This window comes from Hyperoodon ampullatus (genome assembly GCF_949752795.1).
Source record: "Hyperoodon ampullatus genome assembly, chromosome: 20".
Taxonomy (NCBI): domain Eukaryota; kingdom Metazoa; phylum Chordata; class Mammalia; order Artiodactyla; family Ziphiidae; genus Hyperoodon; species Hyperoodon ampullatus.
Genome location: NC_136933.1, coordinates 4,640,880 through 4,660,307, shown reverse-complemented (window position 1 = coordinate 4,660,307; position 19,428 = coordinate 4,640,880). Strand labels below are relative to the sequence as shown.

The 19,428-nt window shown below is 55.1% G+C and overlaps 1 protein-coding gene across 3 annotated transcripts in view; it reads right to left on the bottom strand.

Annotated features, from left to right (window-relative positions):
• ANK1 (ankyrin 1) overlaps window positions 1-19,428 on the bottom strand; it is a gene marked incomplete at both ends in the record, with an annotated part of 213,360 nt that overhangs the window by 21,516 nt on the left and 172,416 nt on the right. For all 3 annotated transcript variants that reach the window (XM_079726759.1, XM_079726757.1, XM_079726758.1), the window contains 14 exons: window positions 7,434-7,580; window positions 8,773-8,904; window positions 10,472-10,546; window positions 10,807-10,885; window positions 11,915-12,034; window positions 12,161-12,286; window positions 13,543-13,774; window positions 13,978-14,074; window positions 14,346-14,550; window positions 15,042-15,253; window positions 15,564-15,718; window positions 16,675-16,899; window positions 16,981-17,078; window positions 19,079-19,157. In XM_079726759.1, the coding sequence (XP_079582885.1) occupies window positions 7,434-7,580; window positions 8,773-8,904; window positions 10,472-10,546; window positions 10,807-10,885; window positions 11,915-12,034; window positions 12,161-12,286; window positions 13,543-13,774; window positions 13,978-14,074; window positions 14,346-14,550; window positions 15,042-15,253; window positions 15,564-15,718; window positions 16,675-16,899; window positions 16,981-17,078; window positions 19,079-19,157 (1,982 nt within the window). The remainder of the gene's footprint in view (window positions 1-7,433; window positions 7,581-8,772; window positions 8,905-10,471; window positions 10,547-10,806; window positions 10,886-11,914; window positions 12,035-12,160; window positions 12,287-13,542; window positions 13,775-13,977; window positions 14,075-14,345; window positions 14,551-15,041; window positions 15,254-15,563; window positions 15,719-16,674; window positions 16,900-16,980; window positions 17,079-19,078; window positions 19,158-19,428) is intronic.

Sequence of the window (19,428 nt, the reverse complement as noted above, 5' to 3'; positions counted from 1 at the left end):
TTACTGGCATACCATACATTTTGATATCTTGATTCAAAATACTTTCTAATTTCCCTTTTGCTCTCTTCTTTGACCCATGGGTTATTTGGAAGTGTATGATTTAGTTTCCATATGTTTGAGATTTCCCATGTAGCTTTCAGTTATTGACTTGTAATTTAATTTCACTGTGGTCAGAGAACATACTTTGAATGACTTGAATTCTTTTATATTTATTGAGACTTACTGTATAGTCTATAACATGGTCTATATGGGTTTGTTCTAGGAGCAACTGAAAAGAATGTGTGTTCTGTTGTTATTGGGTGGAATGTTCTACCCATTCCAATTCCTAATGTCAGTTAGGTCAAGACGAATGACAGTGTTGTCAAGTCTTCTATAGGGTTACTCATTTTTCTACTTGCTCTATCAGTTATCAAGATGGGGTATTGAAATCTCCCACTGTAACTGTGGTTTTGTCTATTTCTCATTGTGCTTTTCTGTTTTGGTTTCATATATTTATAGCTATATTACTGGTGCATAAACATTTAAAGATTGTGATGCCCTCTTGATGAACTACTTATTATTATGAAATTATTTTCTTTATCCCTGGTAATATTATTTGTTCTGAAATCTACTTGTCTGATATTAATATAGCCACTTCAGTTTTCTTTTGATTAGTGTTAACACAGTTTATATTTACTCATCTTTTTGCTTTGAAGGAATTTGTGTTTTTATATTCGAAAGGCATTACTTATAGGCAGTATATATTTGAAATTGACCTTTATATCCAGTCTATCTCTGCCTTTTTTCTTTAATTAATTAATTAATTAATTAATTAATTTTGGCTGCATTTGGGTCTTCGTTGCTGTGCTCAGGCTTTCTCTAGTTGAAGTGAGTGGGGGCTACTCTTTGTTGCTTTGCGCGGGCTTCTCATCGCGGTGGCTTCTCTTGCTATGGAGCGTGGGCTCTAGGTGCACGGGCTTCAGTAGTTGTGGCACGTGGGCTCAGTAGTTGTGGTTCATGGGCTTAGTTGCTCCGTGGCATGTGGGATCTTCCCGGACCACAGATCGAACCCGTGTCCCCTGCATTGGCAGGAGGATCTTAACCACTGTGCCACCAGGGAAGTCCCTATCTCTGCCTTTTAATGTGGGTTACTTAGGTCATTTACATTTAATGAGATTATTAATATGGTTAGGTTTAAACCTGTCATTTGCTAATTTCTACTTTCGTCCCATCTGTTTTCTTTTTCCTCTTTTGGATTAATTGAAATTTTCCATTTTATCTATTTTGATTGCTTATTAGCTATAATTCTTTGATTATTTTAGTAGTTGCTTTAGGGCTTTTAGTATACATCCTAAACTATCACAGTCTACTTTTAAGTGATGTTATATAATGCTTGGCATATAGTATAAGAATCTTACAATAATATACTTCCATATTTCTCTCTCAAATTTTTTGACTTTTGTACCATTGTTGTAATATATTTTACTTTTATACATGCTATAAACCCAACATTATATTGTTATTTTTGTTTAAAAGTTATCTTTTAAAGAGATTTAAATAACAAGAAAATTATGTATTTATTCTTATAGTTAACATTTTTGGCAGTTCATTCCTTCACGTAGATCTGTATTTCTGTATGGTATTGTTTTTCTTTGGCCTGAAGGATTTTATTTTTAAACTTTTCTTCTAGCAGGCACCTCCTGGTGATGAATTTTCAGGTTCTGTGTGTATGGAAAAGTCTTTATTTGCCTTCGTTTTTGGAAGTTATTTTTGCTGGGTATAGAAGTCTAGGTTACTTTAGAGATGTGTTTCTTTCAAGATGTGTTCTACTTTAAAGATATGGTTCCACTGTCTTACTTCCATTGTTCCTATGAGAAATCTTATGTAATCCTTATCTTTATCCCCTTGTATGTAACAGGTCTTGCTTTTTGCCTCTGGCTACTTTTAAACCTTCTCTGTCACCGGTTCTGACTAATTTGTTTAAAATGTGCCTTGGCATAGTAGCTTCCATGCTTCATGCGGTTAACTGAACTCCTTGGATCTGTGTATTTACAGTTTTTGTCAAATTGTAAAATTCTGGGCCATTAATTCTTCAAATACATTTTCAGCCCCCTTCTCTGCTGGAAACTCTAATTTCACAAATATTAGGTCACTTGATTTCCCAACAGCTCACTGATGCTTTTTTTTTTTTCTTCCTGTGTTTCATTTTGGAGTTTCTGTTGCTATGTTGCCAAGTTCCCTTCTTCTGTAATGTCTAATCCCATTCAGTGTACTTCATTCATCCTACACCTTATAGTTTCATCTCTAGGAGATTGGTTTGGGTCTTTAAAAAATATCTTCCAGGGCTTCCCTGGTGGCACAATAGTTAAGAATCCGCCTGCCAATGCAGGGGACATGGGTTTGAGCCCTGGTCTGGGAGGATCCCATATGCCACGGAGCAACTAAGCCCATGTGCCACAGCTACAGAGCTTGCGCTCTAGAGCCTGTGAGCCACAACTACTGAGCTCACGTGTCACAACTACTGAAGCCCGCGAGCCTAGACCCCGTACTCCACAACAAGAGAAGCCACCACAATGAGAAGCCTGCGCACTGCAACAAAGAGTAGCCCCCGCTCGCTGCAACTAGAGAAGGCCCACGCACAGCAACAAAGACCCAACGCAGTCAAAAAAAAAAAAAAAAAACAACTTCCAAGTCTCTACTACGCTTTTTAAACATCTGAAATAGTTATTAACTGTTTTACCATTCTTGTCTGCTAATTCTAATATCTGCATCAGTTTCAGTTGATTGATTTTTCTCCTTATTATGGGTTGTGTTTCCCTGCCTCTTTTTATGTATGTCTGGTTATCTTTAATTGGATGTTGTGACTTTTATCTAGTTGGGTGCTGGGTATTTTTGTATCCCTGTAACAATTCATGAACTTTGTTCCGTTATGTAGTTGAGTTCCTTGGAAACAGTTTGATCCTTTTGAGTTTTGCTTTCAAGGTTTATTAGGTAGGAGCATTGATCAACCTAGGGCTAATCACTCTCCATGTCTGAGACAGGACCATTCTGTGTTCCCCATGCAGTGTCTGTGAACGATCAGTCTGACTATCGGGAATAGATGATTAATGTTCAACCAAAACTTGCGGGGGACCTTCTGGAGGTCTGCAGAGCTCTCTCTCTGTGCAGCTGTCTCTCTAGGGAACTCTAGCTGCCCTGGTCTCCTTGGACTCCCAGCGACTTCTCCTTAACCAGGGAGTCTTATTGGATTTCTCCTCCTTCTGCCATGACTTAGAAACTCTTTCGAGGCAGTGATCTAGGCAACTGTAGGGTTCACCTCATTTATTTTCCATGTCTCATAGGTCACTGTCCTTTGCTGCCTGATGTCCAATGTCTCGAAAACCGTTGTTTCATATAATTTGTCCATTTTTTGCTTGTTTCAAGCAGGAGCGTATATTCAGTCCCTGTTGCCTCATCTTGGCCAGAAGTGGAATGCATCTCAGACAGTATCCCTCAGATACGGCCGGATAAACATGTTCACTCCTGGGAATCTCAGTAAGACTTCACAAAGGCTGGGAGAGGGTAACTCTGCTGGTCACAGAACACCCGAGGCTCATTCTTGGTGACTTTTCCACGTTGAAACTTCCTGGGGTTCATGTGAATGGAATTTCACCCAAGCAAAAATGTGTCCATGAAGAGAACTTGTGCAACCCTCCCCCAGGACTTCTTTCTGCCTTGTGTTTTGTCCTGGAGGCCCTCCCCTGGTCGCAGTGTTTAAGGGCTATGCCCCCTGCTCCCTCTCAGTCTCCAGAAGACCCCGCTGACCCCACTCTCACCCCCGCAAGCGTGGATCTGGGGCTGTAGGTGTCCATGCTCAGTGGAGTGGGGATTACTGCTGACAGGAGCCATGCTCAGCGAGGACCATCTCACACGGTCTGGGGTGGACCACAGCACAGGAAGGTTTGCTGAGTCCCCTGGGTTGAGCTCCAGAAGTGCCTGTCTCTCTGGCAGTCTCACGTGGCCCTGCCTATACCTGGGTCACCAGCCCATCCCTCAGTCTAGAGCTCTCCCCTCTGGGGTTGCCTTTTGGGGAAACCAGGTAACAGGCAACCAAACACACAGCTTTGGAGCAGAACCGTCCAGCAGTGGCCTGCCCCCCAGCCTCCCCTCATCTGGGCTGTCACACTGGGTCTCTGTTAACCTAGGCCTAACGCTGCCCCCACTAGTTTGATGTCAGCAGCAAACCAGACGAGGGTGGACAGACAACCCTAACTCAGGCAGGAGCCGCACTTCACTAGCTGTGTTCACTGAGTCCGTAGAAATGAGACATATTGTATTTCCAAGTAGACATTGTGTCCAACTCATCAAACCCAATGGAGTTGACCAAACAGGATGTGAGATGTCCATTTTTTCCTTTGACATGAGAAATCTGTTTTATTTTTAGGAACATGCTTTTTTTTTGCTCCACGGGCAATCCTTCTTTTCATGTTTGTTCCAAGGGCCTGGGGTAGTTCCTTCCTGTGCAAGAGAAGCAAACTGGCTTTTTGACTTAAAGCCCCTTCTGCTCTGGCCAGTCCAGGCAAACACAGCAAGAAGAGCCAGGAAGGACAAGAGACCTCAGGTTCCTATCTTCCTGACACCACAGAGCAACGAATCACTGCCCCGAGTGCCCACAGGGAGGCTGAGGTGAGCAGAGAACGAGGTGAAGCACAGAGGAGGCAAGGTACCGCCATGGCCATCGGCGCAGAGGCCTGGGCCGGCCCAGGACAGAAAGCCAGAGGAAGCGCAGGAGGCTGCTGTCCCCCCGTCCTTCCACCTCTGATCCCTCCTGCTCGTCTCCCGGCCAGAAGGGCACCCACACGTGGGATGGTCTTCCTGGGACTGCAAAGAAGGCAGGAAAAATACACAGAAGCCAGCTCTGGTGCCCAGAAAGGCAGGATGGACCAAGCGGGCGTCTGTTTCTGAGTGTCTGCTCCGGCCTGGGGGAGCGTGCACACAGGGCACACGGCCTGCGTTTGCCGGGACACCTGCTGGACGAGGGGGTTCAGAAGGGCTGACAGGCGACAGAGCAGCCAGGAAGCACAGAAGCATTCAGAGTGTGACGTCTGCAACCAAAGCAGGGGAGGATCCCTTGTAAACTCGTTAGATCTCGTGACCCCTCTGCCCCAAACCTACAGCGGCTCTCCCTCACTCTCCCAGTAAAACCAGTGTCGTCAGGATGGCCTGGAGGACTGGCCTCCTGCTGCCCTTGCCCTCTCTTCCTCCCCTCTGGCCCCTCTCTGTTCTGTGGATGCTCCGGGCACGCCCGCTCAGGGCCACTGCCCGGGATGCTTGTCTGGGTGCTCTCTCCCGAGTTTGCACACCCACTCCCTCCTCTCCCTCCAGCCTTTGTTCAGATGCTACCCACTCCCACCTCACTATTTAATCCCCCAAGCCCAGCACTCTGATCCCCCTTGCTTGAGTCTGTTTTTTCCCACCGTCTACTTGCTAGCGCATTATACAATTCACTTACATATTATATTTTTGTTTGCCTCTCTACACAAAAGGTAAGCTCCGTGAAGGCAGAGTTTGGGACTTTTCTTTTTCTTTCTTTCTTTTTTTTTTTTTTCTATCTGTTTGAGAACTGACTTATCTACCCTGCTTAGAACAGCCCCTGGCATGTGGCAGGTGTTCAGAAAATATTTGCCAAATGAGCTGACCAACTGCACAGCCTTTCCACAGTCACGGAGCACAGGACCCAGGCCCACAGGGGCTCGAACTCTGCTCAGGCGTTAGATGAGAGTCCCCAGGCCCAACTGGAATCCTGAGGCCAGCAGAGACATTCATAAATACCTGGGTCCGTAACTGCCCTTTTAAACAGTTTTTTTTATTGTGATAAGAACACTTGACATGGAATCTAGCCTCTTGACAGATTTTTAATTGTTGTAACTGCCTTGTTTATACTCATGTAATTTTATGGGCCTGGTGTCCATAGAATTGGGGCACAAAACCCCCAAAACTTGAGTTGACTTGATTGAAACAGCTCTGGGGATGTTAAGAAACCCAACCAAGTCACTGGTTATCACATAAAAAAGGGAGAAGTGTTCTGTCACTTGATTTCCCCCAGTTTGCAGCACTCAGTCCCTTCCCTCGGTCCTCGTGAAAGGGAGTTGGTCACTTAGCAGTCCCTGCTGTGTCCAGCTGGTCCCTCAAGAGCGGGGAGAGGGCCAGCCTGGGAGCCCTCAACGCTGGGTCTGAGGGGGCAAGCCTCCTCCATGGGAACAGCCCCAAGGGCACACAGGCCCCAGCAGGCAGCGAGGACGCCCCAGCATCAGGCCGGGGGCCCTTGGTGACATGCATCAGTGGAGGCTGAGGGCCCCTGAACACCTGGCCCAGGTGAGACAGTGGAGACAGGCAGTGGGGGAGAGAGCGGACTTGCAGGCCAGGTGAGGTCAGAGGCAGAAGAGAAAGGCCACAGGACGCGGTCAACAGATGAGCCCTGTGCCCAGGGGCCCTGGACGGCATGTTTCAGGAGACACAGGATGTGGGAGAGTCACCCGTGTCAGGGGCGCGGCATCCCCCTGAGCAGGGCCCCTGTCCCCACCCTCCACTCACAAGCCCCCGCCACGGGGGCCCACACGGCGCGCGCACGTGCGCGTGGCCGGGAAGCCTGGTGACCTAGGAGCTGGGGGAGGACAGCGACGCAGCTGCGGGATGGGGCACGTGCCGGCCTCATGGGAGCCGGTTCACAGAACCATATTGCTTTTCAAGGCCTGTGAGGAGCCTCAGGTCTCTAATGCCAACTTGCTGATTTTAGAGAAGAGGCTGATGACTCAGCAGTGGAGTCAGGAGCAAACAAGGGATAGAAGCCAGCCTCCCAGCTCCCGCCGCAGGGGAGGCCCTGGTCAGCGACAGAAATGGAGGGGCAGTGGGGGTCCTGGCCCTGCTCCTCACTCGGCCGCTTCCCCCGCTAAAAGGAAGGTGTCCTCAAAGGCCGCAGGCGTGGGTGCTGGGGGCAAAGGGCAGGGCCCCCCGGGGCCCGGTCACATGGGGGCTTCTTGGCCTGCAGAACCACATCAAAACGAGTCAGGGGAAAGAGATGGGGCGAGAAAAAAGGGAGAGAAAAGCAGAGACCGGGCTGAAGAAAAGAGCCCGCTTAGTCTCAGAGAAGGGGCCGCAATAGGGCTTCAGGACGCCCCCTAGCTGGTCCCCACGGGACCTGCGCCAGAACTTAGCGCCCTTGCGTTTCCCCGCCGACTGGGTCGCCGATGGGTCCGCGCATGCGCAGAGCTGGGGCGGGGGGGGCGTGCGGCACGCGGGGCCGCTGAGCGGGGCCTCGGCTCCTCCCGTCCTGCCCGGGCCCCGGGCGCCCCACCACCACCGCTGTGTTCACCACTGCCCGTCCAGAGAGAGACTGACCTCCGGTCACCGGGAGAGAAGGTTCCAGGGAGGGTCAGGAGGCGGCGGCTCGGCCCCTTCGTCCAGGAGACACTCACCATTCATCTGGGAGGGGGACGCCGAGTAGTCCCGGTCCGCGGGCCGGCGGTCGGGCTTCAGGTTGCGGCCCTGCCTGCCCGAGCCCTCCAGCATGTTCACGATCTCGCCGCGGTCGATGTGCCGCAGGGCCGCGTACAGGTTCTCCACTGCGGGCAGAGGGGAGGAAGGAGGGCGCTGGGGGGACCGCTACCCATCGCAGGGCGCGCGGGACGCCCGGCTCTGAACTCTGGTGGGGTGGGGGGGAGACTGCGAGGAGGGGGATTGCAGGCCCCCGCTTTTGTCAAAGTCAAAGCAAACTACCTCTTCGGAGAAGACGGCAGATCTGGGGGTGGTTCCCGTCCGGCCCACGCAATAAAGCGAAAATCGCGGTAAAGCGAGAACACGAATGTCGTCGTTTTCCCAGTGCATATAAAAGTTATGTTTACACTACACTCTAGTGTATTAAGTGTGCAGTAGCATTCTGTCTAGAAAGACAAGGCATCTACCTTACCCTTAAAATATTTTATGGCTAAAAAACGCTAACTGTCCTCTGAGCCTGCAGTGAATAGTCACATAAGGATCACTGATAACACATCAGCGTAACAAATGCAATCATAATGAGAAATTTTGAAATATTGAGAGAATTACCCAAATGTGACAGACACGAAGTGAGCAAATGCTGTTGGAACAGACCTGCTGAATTTGGGGAAAAAAACACAATATCTGCGAAGCACCATAAAGTGAGGTAGGCCTGTGTTTTGTTAGCCTTTAACAGATCTTTTCCAGACCCTAACAGTGGCGAATTTCAAGGCATGGGAAGTGTTTTTTGTCACCTAAGAGGAATGCTACAAGAAGATGAGTGAGAATGATTGGATTCTGTCTTCTGGAAATCCTTGGTCCTTGCCAGTTGATTTGCCACGCAAACGTAAACACTCAATTTCCTCTTACTGCTTTGTACTCGGGAATGGGGTGGAGGAGGGGCTGACTCCTCACTGGGCTCTGTCCCGAGGGGCCAATCCTCATCTGTTTGAGAAATTCAACCGGAAGCCACACACCCTACACAGATGCCGTCTTCTAGGGGTCCTGGTGCGCTTGTGAACTCATTCTGAGGATGGGAAGAGATCACGGCCAAGATTCTCCGAAATCCCCTCCCGGCAGGCTTGCCCAGAAGACCAGGGATCCTGAGAGGTGCATGTGTGCGTGAGTGTGCGTGTATGTATGTGTGAGACAGAGTGTGCAGAAGAGATTGGTTCCAAAGGCCACCACCACCCAGGGAATTTGGAGGGAGAACTACTTGGTGAGAAGAGGTCCTGGCACAGGCTTTGGGGAGAGAAGGCTCCCCAGCCCATCGGTACTGACTCTTTGCATCCTGGCCTTCACGGATGACCCATAGGTTCAACAAGGCCACACTCTGCTCCAGCAAGGAGTTGGGGTTCTCCACGCGGATCCTGTTGATGTCATCCACGCTGAACTGCAGCTCGCGGGCCAGCTCTGCACACAAAGAACCAAGACCGGGTGTGAGCCCACCAGCCAGAGCCCAGCCCCGGCCCCCGAGCCCGCGCGTGGAGTGGGGCGCCCGGCAGGGACCAGGAGATAATGAACAGTCTCCCTCTGGATTCGGTATTCTTTCTTCCCAAGGAATACCTAGTGAAATGCTGACACTTACACTGTTGTATCCCCAGGGAACGAGCCCGGAGGAGGCAGGTGCCCAGGAGAGTAAATAGGTATTGAATGAATGAGACTGAGCCACTTATCCAAGGTCACAGGACAGGCTGGGGCCACAGCGGGAGAGGGACGGACCCACTGACTCCCTCGGTGCTGTCGGTGCTGCACTGCATGCCACTGCCTTTCCCGGGAGAAGCAGTTATAATGGAAATGCATTATTGTGTTTACGTTTCTTCCCGGAAAGGCGTTATTCACATTTAAAATGAAAATACAGTTTCCCATCTAAATGCAAGGTAATAACACAGAATGCTAGCTCTTCCCCTCCCGTGATTTTTATTGTTATTTCTCTCAGGTGCTTTAGATGAGAGAACAGAATCGGAGTCTCATTTCAAGGATGAGGAAGACCGGAGGGGAAAGTGATGGTGAGAATCAGCATATGCACGTACCCCCTCCACACACACACACACCACACATACACACACACACCCCACATACCACACGCATCACATACGCACACCCACACACAACACACAAGCCACACACACGTCTCTCACACACACCACATACAAACCACACACACAAACACACACAAAACCAAGAAGCAGCAGCAGATGTGCTTTTTTGGCTTAAAGAAGGAAGAGTCTCTGAACTTCTGTTGTGAGCTCCGTCACGCCGCCTTGCAAGAAGTTACTGCTAAGGTTTCTGAGCTTGTCTGAAGCCCTCTCTGCAGGTGGCTGAGTGAGGGGGGTCTGTTCATACAAAATCTCACAGGAAAGTGGGGATTAAGGCACAGGGCCTGCGCCTGAGTAAAACGCAGCCTGAGCTGTCACTGCGTCAGTTGAGTCACGTCTCCCCTCACGGTGGACGGGACTTGTGTATGACTTCAGCTATGGCCAGAGATGACAAATGACAAACGTCCAGACTTGTCCTTCCTCCCTCCCTTCCCTCAGCAACGCCAGCCTGTAGGAACGGCGACGTGTACGGTGCAGGGAGCGGTGGGCAGGCAGCCGGGACGCACAGGTTTTGTTTGCTTGTGTGTGTGTTCTTGGTTTGCTGGCTTTTCAGGGCTCTGTCACTAACTCACTGCACAACTAAAGTCACCCCAGTTAGCTAGATCTCAGCCTCCCCATCTGTAAAATGGGCAGCCTGCATCCACTCTAAGGTCTCCTGTAATGTCCGAAGTTGAGTTTCTAAAAAGGAAAACCAGAGAGAAGTGGGGGAGGGAGGGAGCCCCCCTCTATTGGTAAACCATGGCGACAATCCCAGATCAGGTGCACACCGGTGCTGGGAAGAGGGTTAGAAACGCCTTCGTCAGCTGCCCTTTAGCGGAGAGGCGGCGTAGAGGTAGGTGTAGACAGGCAAAGCGCTCTTCTGACCCAATTGCCCCACTCACCGGCCCAGCTGAGGCCCAGGTGCTCTGATATAATAGCCATCTTCATGTCAGCCCGGTCTGCGCCGCTGAGGACACCTGGGGGAAGCATCGCATTCCATTTAGTACCTTGGCGGGACACAGAACCGACAGGCGTGGGCAAGGGACCTCAGAGGGCGCTCAGGGCACGCTCCGTGTCCACCCGATTGGTGGCTGAGCCTGAGAGGGTCAGTGGAGACCCCAGCCAGGGGCTGAGCCAATGGTGTCAGCTCGGAGCTCCCGTCGCGGTGAGGGGACGCTGCCTCCCTCACCGCCCCCGGGAAGGGAGTGAGCACAGAGAGGCACAGAGAGGTTGGTACCCAGTGTGGACTCGCTGAGGATGCTGTATCTCAGGGCCAGCGGCGTCAGGGTCCTCCTCCGGTCATCGGCTCCACTGCCCTGCCGGAGAGAGACCAGGAGAGGGCGCTGTGGGTGCAGGCGGGGAGGACGCCCGGCCTGGCAGACGATGGGCGGCTGCACTGCCTGGAACCTCGACACCCAGGGTAGAGGTGTGGGCAGGGGGCGGCGAGAGGGAGTCTCACGTACTTTATTATTATTATTACGAATAAGCTCACACGGCCCTTACCACGTGCCAGGCCCCGCCTGATGGACACAACCCCCTATGAGGTAGGTACCGTCTTTCCTCCCATCTCACCGGGGAGGGGGAAACTGAGACCCAGAGGGCGGACTAACCCGCCCGAGGTAACTCAGCCAGTAAGTGGGTGGAGCTGGAGTTTGAATTTTAAAAAAAGTTTTTCTTTTTGGATTCCTTTCTGCTCAAAAGACCGGTTTTTGATGCCCAAGCCTTCGCACGCTGTGGCAAAGCACCGGGATGCTTGTTCAAGGCTGTGGGAAACCCGCCTGTGAAAGAGAAGTCGGTTCTCCCTAGTCCTCAGCCAGAAAGGAGAAAACGAGCCTCGGATGTCTGGATGTGACCTTGTTTGTCTAGTCTGGCATGAAAGGCTGATGATGAAAATGACAGGACGACACCCACAAAAGAGACCCCCCCTCCGGTGCAGCGGAGACTAGCTGCTCCCAGGCACTCCCAGGCTGCTCCCAGTGATGCTTGGTGCTCACACCTCTACTGAGCTCAGAGCCCTGGGCGAGCGCAGGGCTGAAACATCAGGCTTCCCTTCTCTGAGGGCCTGGGCAAGACAACCAAGTAGAGGAAAAAGAGGCTCCAAGAAAGCCCTGACGTGGCTGGGACACCTTGAGCCACTGGCCACCCGGTTGTCAGGCCTCACCTTCCAACGTCCTGGAAGGGGCGACCTGGGGAGCTCGGGGCCTCAGTGTGAACACGCGTGTCGCCCTCACACCCTGACGTTTGTTCCCGAGCTTTGCGGGAAGGGCTGGGCCGCAGCCCGTGTGGGGGGAGAACCCAGGGCCTTTCTCCACCTGTTGGGCTGAGAGTCCCGGCAGGGTGCTCACCTTGGTGCAGGGTGGCATGGTGATGTTTAGGTGGCAGAGGATGTGCTGCGTGTCCTCGTACTTCATCGCCTTGCGCAGGAATGACAAGGACCCTGCTGGCTCTCGACTGCTGTCCCTCACCTAGACTCCATCACACAAAAGGGAGAGTCAGGGGCCGCCCCACGGGCCACCAGCCCAGCCGGCTCAGAGCTCTCCGCCTCCCGGACTTGTAGACCCGAGCAAGGGGCGGGCGAGAGGAGGCCACACCTTGACAGGAATGGCCAACCGGCTCTCCCGGAAAGACTGGAAGAGGAAACTCCGCTGCTGGGCAGCCTTCCTGATGGGCACCAGGTTCCCAGAGAGCTCTGCGAAGAGGGGCATTCCTTCCAAAACCTGCAGGAAAGGGAAAGCGAATGCAGCTGGTCAGGAGCAATGCCCAGATGCCCGGTCCCGCCTGTCAGCTCCCGTCTCTGCTTCCCCACGACCCCCCAGGGGCCGTGCTCTGGGAGGCCCCACTGAGTGTTTCGGAAAGGTTACGGTGGATGCTTCCTTACTTCAGAGGATTTTATAATAAGCAGGAATCTTCATGTATCCCTGCGTGGTGGATCAGCATTGCTATCAGAGTACTCTAGAACTCCACTAGGAAATCATAATATGGCTTCCAAAAAACATGTATCTCTTTTAACACCATCCAACCATGTTTACTTTATATGAGTGCTGGAAGGACCATGCTGTGGCTTAATCTCACCCATAATGTAAGGATCCCTACTGTGTATATAATTCTTTCAACTGAGAAGTTATTGTGAACCCATTTGACAGTGGAGGAAACTGAGGCCCAAGGAGACTGGTTAGTGCCCAAAACATCATTAGAGGCAGGTCCCAGCCCTGTGCTCCTTCTTCTGGGCCCTCAGAGCCCCCAGAAGGCTCAGCACAGCCTCTGAGGCCAGATCTTCAGGAAGTTCCTTCTTTGTCACACATCTTAACTTGAGTGAGGCCCCTGGGGCGGGTAACAGGTTCAAGCCTAGTCCCCGTTCTTTACTGCTTCCCCATCGGCCCAGCCTCTCCCCTGCTTCCTCATCTGGCTGCTGCCAGACCCCCGGCGTGGCAGGGGAAGCGGGCTCTGCGGTCGGACTCCTGGGACAAATCCTTTCTCTGCCATTTACTCAGCTGTGTGACCCTGGGCAAGTTGCTTAAACCTCCCTCAGTCTCGGTTTCCTCATCTGTAAATGGCGGATAACAAAAGGACACACAGTTATGAGAATCAGGGGAGATGACGCCCCTCAAGCACTGTTTGCTTTTGGGCCACACGGTGCGGCACGCGGGATCTTAGTTACCTGACCAGGGATTGAACCCGTGCCCACTGCAGTGCAAGCGTGGAGTCTTAACCAGGGGATGGCCAGGGAAGTCCCACTCGAGCACTTTTAAAATTACCTGGGGCGTGAGAACTTTAATACACGTCAGCTCCTAGCACCACAAATCACTGGGCTGACAGCCTGCTGTCTCCTTGACCCACATGATGTCCCTCGGCTCTGGGGAAGCTTCCTGCTGACGCTTCTTAAAGGGACACGGCCCAGAAGCCCCTCTGCAGAGGCCGCCCTCCTGACAGCCCTGGTGCCCGCGAGGTGGGAGCCCAGGGGGCCAGGCCCTACCTCTATGTCCCTGCTCCGGGCCACCTCCACGAAGTTCTCGTGCTGCTCCAGCGTCTTGTCCACCTTGTCATCCGTCGTCATGCAGTAGCAGCGCAGTCGCCCTTCTCGGGGGTCGTTCATCTTGGCGAAAATGACAAACTTGGCCATGTAGGGCACCGCGGTGAGCTCCTTGTACAGCAGGGTGGCGAAGTTCACAGCTTCAGCCGTCCGAGGGCAGTCCGACAGCCAGAACCTGAAAAGAGGGCAGCCTGTCCCTAAATGCCTGAGGGGGAGCGTCTCTCCCATCCAACGGCCTGTAAGCCGAGCGGTGGCCTCTCTGACAGCCCCGGTGGTGGGGTGGGCAGGTGACGGCCTAAGCATGGCCACCCGTGGGGACAGCGCTGCCCCCTCATGCAGGGCCCCGGGACCCATGGGGCTGGGCAGGCGGGGTGTCACCTGGCAGAGACGTTGGTGGTGAAGGTGGCGCACTCGTTGGCGTACATGAGCTTGGTGGTCCCCGTGATGTCTTCCCACTGGGCCTGGTCTGTCCCTCCTGTGACAGCAGTAGAAAGGGCTTGGGGGACCGTCTCCAGAGGCCAACGCGGGACATGCACACCTGGCTGTGGCCCCGAGAGCACACCCCTCCCCTCGGAGCAGCCCTCCTCTGGGGTCAGAGGGCTCTTCAGGGACAAGGCGGCTCTACTGGGACGCAGCAGCTCAGCCCTCCGAGGAGCCCGTCACTCCCGAGCTCTGTGTCCTCCCGTCTCCCCAGGTGTCGGTGGAAGGAGCTGCTGCCCAGAAGGCGGGGCGGGGGCACCGCTCACCAATGACGCTGCAGAGCAGCCGCAGGCTGGTGGTGTCTCCCTCCCCGCTGTCCCGCGGGTTATCCGTCCAGGAGGGAGGCAGTGGGATCCGAAGCCCGATGGGGCGGTGGAACTTGCGGCGCCTCGGCTCCACGGTGACAATGGGGCTGAACGTGGCCTGGTTGCCCAGGAGTTTGGTGACCAGCTCATCGGGTACAGGCTGGGCCTGCGAAGTGCCCAGGGGGTACACTCAGCCCCGGAGCAGCAGAGGGGCTCATGGACGGAGGGTGAGAGCGGCTGTCCGGGCAGGTGCGAAGGCTCCCGGGGCGGGGTGGGGGGGTCCCGCTCCTGCTGATGGCCAGCCCGGCTCTCCTCTCTGAGCCCCCGTCCGCATTTCCTTGCTGCGCCCCACTCCCGGGGGCCTTGCTCAGCATCAGGCACCTCTCCAGGAAGCCAAGTGGCTTCCCCTCACGCTAAGCCTGTGGTTTAACACGTTACCTAGGGTTTTCTGCAACTCACCGGAGCGTCTGCCCTATCCCACCCACCCAACTTTCTTCTGAGCTTTAAGGTCAGGGCTCTAATGGGACTTTTCAGGCCCTGGACCAACGGGTGGAGATGTCCTGGGGAGGAGGGTCATCCCTGAGCGCGCTGACGCCTTCCATCCCAGAACCCGGTCCAGGTGATGGGGCCCCAGCAGGTAAGGAGGGGCTGTGTCACCTGCAGGGCCAGCTTCACTTTCTTGGTGACAGCATTTTCTGGGAAGGTGGCCTGCACCAGGGGGACGAGCTTGCTTTTCAGGGAGCCCCCCTCGGGGCCGATGGTGTCATAGTCCTGGTAGAGCCTTGACATGATCACGAAGTACAAGGGGAAGTCGGTGGTAACGATGCGGCACACCCTCTTCTTCTCCAGCTCCTCCAGGCTCCCCAGCTCTGCAACCACAGGCCCGTGCCCGCCCGTCACCACGGTGGCTTCCCAGGGCCCCTGATCCCCACTCTGGCGCCCCCTCCCCAGGCCCCGGCAGGGGCAGGAGGCTGGGCCACCTGGAAGGAGAAAGGTCCTGGCCCAGGGGGTCCTGCACAGGAGACCAGGCTGCAGGGGCCCGGGCGCCGGAGCTGGGCCGTGTCTAGCCTCTCAGGGGGCCCCACACTCCGGGAGGCCCCGACAGCCCACCCCAAAGTGCAACCCCAAGCCCCGTCCTCCAGGAGGAGGGCTGTGCTCCGGGTCCCTGGGTGCGCGCACCTTCGTCCATCCCGTTGAGGATCTGGTCCAGGTAGCTCTCTCCGTAGCGGTTCTTGTGCTCCTTCCACACGGAGCCATTTTCACTCCGCAGCACCACGAGCTCGCGGTCCCCACGGCCTTGGGAGGCGAAGTGGGGGACCTCCACGATGACAGGGCTGGGGGGACAGTGGAGAGGGGCCCAGATGCAGGTGTGCGTGCCGTGTGGGCGGCAGCCACGGGCTCAGTAGGGAAGAGCAGCTGGGTCCTGCCTGGGAAGAGTCCATCCCATCTGCAGCCTGGTCCTCACAGACGGACAGACCTGCCTCAGGTTCCAGAGAAACCCCTCCCCCCGCAACAGGACCCTCTCGCTACCCACCAGGCCGCAACCTCAGTTCACAGGGGGCTCTCCTGCCACGGCCACACGGCCGAGGCTCAGCAGAATAAAGCTGCCCTTGGACATGACCCCGAGAGCCTGCCTGATGTCCTAGACAGGGGACCCAACCCCTCTGAGCCTCAGCTTCCTCCTCTGGCAATGTGTGAAAGGACATTTCCTTGGGAGGACGGCTTTGAGGACTACATCTGAAGGGGAAGTCAACGTGAAAGCGTTTTACAGCTGCTTTACAATCGGTGGATGAAAGCTTGGAAGCGGGAACAGGCCGTGCACGGAGACGGGAGGGCAGGGCCTCCTGGGCAAGACCTGTTCCAACATAGAGCCCGTGGCGCCTGAGGGATGCAGAGCTCCAAGGAGAAGCCCTTTTGCTGCGGGAAAGGTGAGGAGTGAGCCTCTGAAAACACCAGTCTTGTCCTTGGGGGCCATGCTGCAGGGCCGCCTTCTAGGAAGACCGTTTCAGAGCTTAAATAATCAAACCCCGGGGGCCCCGAAAGTGGCCATCTTCATCCCCCCTCTAGTGTCACACAGGCGCTGAGGGCGTTAAGCTCCCCGTGGGGAACAGACTCCTACGTGTAACTACAACAGCCGTGGAAGGAACACAGGGACTCCTGGTTCTGACCGGTCAGGACACAGAGCACGGGTGCGGGCTGCAGGCTCGCCTCCCATCTGCCCGGGCTGGGCTGGGGCTGGGTGGTCGCGGCGCGGCAGGGACAGGTCGGGGGCATGGGAGTGACCTCTCACCTCAGGAACTGGACTCCTGTGGGGCCCAGGGCGATGACCCTGCTGGCCAGGCCCTCCTCCTCGGCCAGCGGGGGCGGCGTGGGCAGCTTCTGGGGCTTCACCAGGCGGCAGGTGATGCGAGTGGGTGCTGCGCACGTCCGGGGCGGGACCACCACCCTCAGGCCGTTGTGCCTGCTGCCCCGCATGGAGCCCCCGCGGGCGTCCACCATGAAGCTCACCAGGAACCTAGGGCACAGCGGGTCCGTGTTGGCTTCTCCTGGGTGGGCGAGCAGGGCCAGAGCTGCCAGCCCCTCCCAGGCCACTCACCCTGTGTGCACAGGGCTGGCCACCGGGCTGATGTTGTCTGAGGTCTCTGTGGCCGGGCTGCTGGGGATCAGTGAGTCTTCATCATACTCCTTAGATGCCTGCAGAGGGGAGAAAGGCCAGCTGTCCTATCACCCCCGGGCCACGGCTGACGGTCTCGGCCAAGGTCGGGGAGGCTCAGCCATGAACCCAGGGGCCCAGGGTAGGAGGCGCACCCCACTCCCTACCGACCCGTTGGGACAGACCTCACCCGGAGTCTAAAAGGAAGCACGGGCTTCCTCGTACCGACACGGACGGCCTCTCCTTGGCTCAGGACCCTGGGCCAGAGCTTTGGATGATGGAGCAAGTCCCCCCTCCCGTCCGGCCTCGGTTTCAGCTCCTGCACCACGTGCGCTCCCGACCTGCCCGCATCCTCCAGTTCCTCCCCACCGCTCCGGCCCTGACGCGAACCCTCCGCTCTACGCAGCTCGGTTTCACACTAGAGCTGGCGTTGCTTCCCCACACCATTGCCTATGAGCTGCTCGGCTCTGGGCAAGCCACGTGTCCTGGGGCATCGAGGGGCACGAGGGAAACAGACCCTCATCCCGGGGGCTTCCCTCTTCCTCATCTGCAAATGGGACAGCCCCTTCCTCGCAGGGATGTTGTGACTTGGGGACCACAGGGCTGCCTCGCCCCAGGCCTCGTACGTGGCGAGGCCTCACGAAGCCAGCAGGTCCCCTCCAGGTTTTTCCTCAACTCTGCCCTCGCTCTCGCCTCCCCGTCGGTCCAGACACCCACGTCCCTCTCCTTCACTGGACGCCCCTGTTCACTTCTCGCCTCTCGCCTCCTGTGCGAAGCCTTCCCCTTGACTCTGATCTGGAAGGGCTCCCGCCACGCAGCTGGGCCCTGCGGTAGTCACCCTCCCTGCGTTCTGAGCCCCTCCCCAGCTGGACCGTCTCCTCCCACATCCTCCCACCCCACACGGGGCACAGTGGGACGCCACGAGACACCTGCTGCCTCGGGTTCATGACTTAGGCAAGGACTCAGAGGGCACGGTTGGCCAGGGAACAGCAAGACCTGGGTCCGCCCGGACCTTCTCATTGCCGTCTTCGGCGGCCCCCGGGAAACGTGCCACAGCAGCCCCAGGGCCATGTTTGACCGCGTCTCCCAAATGCCCCCCGGGGCGTGACACCAACGTCACACCACTATGATGCGCCCGAGGGTGGAACGGTGGATTGGACGGCGTCACAGCCGCCTCCGCCTGGCGCCACTTTCGGGTCAAGGGGACACGCGTGTCTTCAGTGGCAGGGGAAGAGACCAGCCTCAGCTGGAAAATTGGACAAGCCCGGCTCAGTGATCGGGCCTCAGGGTGGCCAGTCCCAACCTTCAAATACCACACTGCTTCCTTTTTACCTTAGAAAACCCCTTTGCCCAGATGAAAAATTGCCAAATGGCCTAAAATTAAGCCAAGAGGAACTACATTGTTTTAAACCATCCCACCGATCTGGGAGACAAATTCAGGTGGCATCCAGGGAAGCCACAAAATAGGGTACTGTAATGAGTAACAGCCCACGCTGGGAACAGCTCTCCTTGACATCCTCTTTGCATCTGTATTGGTATTTTAAGCTCCCGGTAATCCCTTGAGGAAGGTGAGGCAGAAACTGTCCCCCTTTTTTTATGGATGTGAAAGAAAAAAAGTTCAGAGTTCCAGAGTCGCCCGCAGCTTCACAGAAGTGCAGATGCAGCCTCAGGCTCCCTCTCTGGTGCCGGGACCCTTGGCCCCAACAGGTGCATAAGACGTGTGCTCAGGGGCTGTGGCCCCGAGAACACGGGCTTTGGAGCCAAAACTTCTGGAGTCAGTTCTCAGCCCCACTGAGACCGGCATGAGGGTGTCCCACACGCCCTTGGGCTCTCGGAGACCCAGATCATCAATAGCTAGGATAAGAGCACTGACAGCACAAGTGCTACCAAGAACACGTGGAAGCTGGCATCTGCAGGGCTTGGTAAATGCTGCCAGCTTTCAGCTATGAGCTCCTATGGTCCTGCAGGTTGTCTCAAAACAATCACTGTCCAGGGGACCTGCTCACTGCCAAGGGGAGGTAAGAGAAAGGATGCTTCTTACCGGTTCTGGCTCTTCAGATCTGATCACCACTGTCTCAGGTGTGACGCAAGGAATCCGAGGGATGGCTGGGGATTCCACCCTGTGTGCCGAGAACATTGGGACATCAAGGGATGATCCTATGAGTAGCCCCCATCTTCCACGGAAGGCCTTAGTGAAACACTTCTGCACCCCCAGGATCACCTATCCGATCCGACTGCTCGCCACCACCTGAGCCCCACTGGCACGTGTGGTACATCCTGGCCTTCACACACTGACCAGCCTCCTCCCTCTGCCTCCATGCCTGTCCCCAGAGCCCGACTGTCCTGGCTGAGTGAAGGACCTGCATCCTCCAGGAAGCCTTCCTGCGTGCA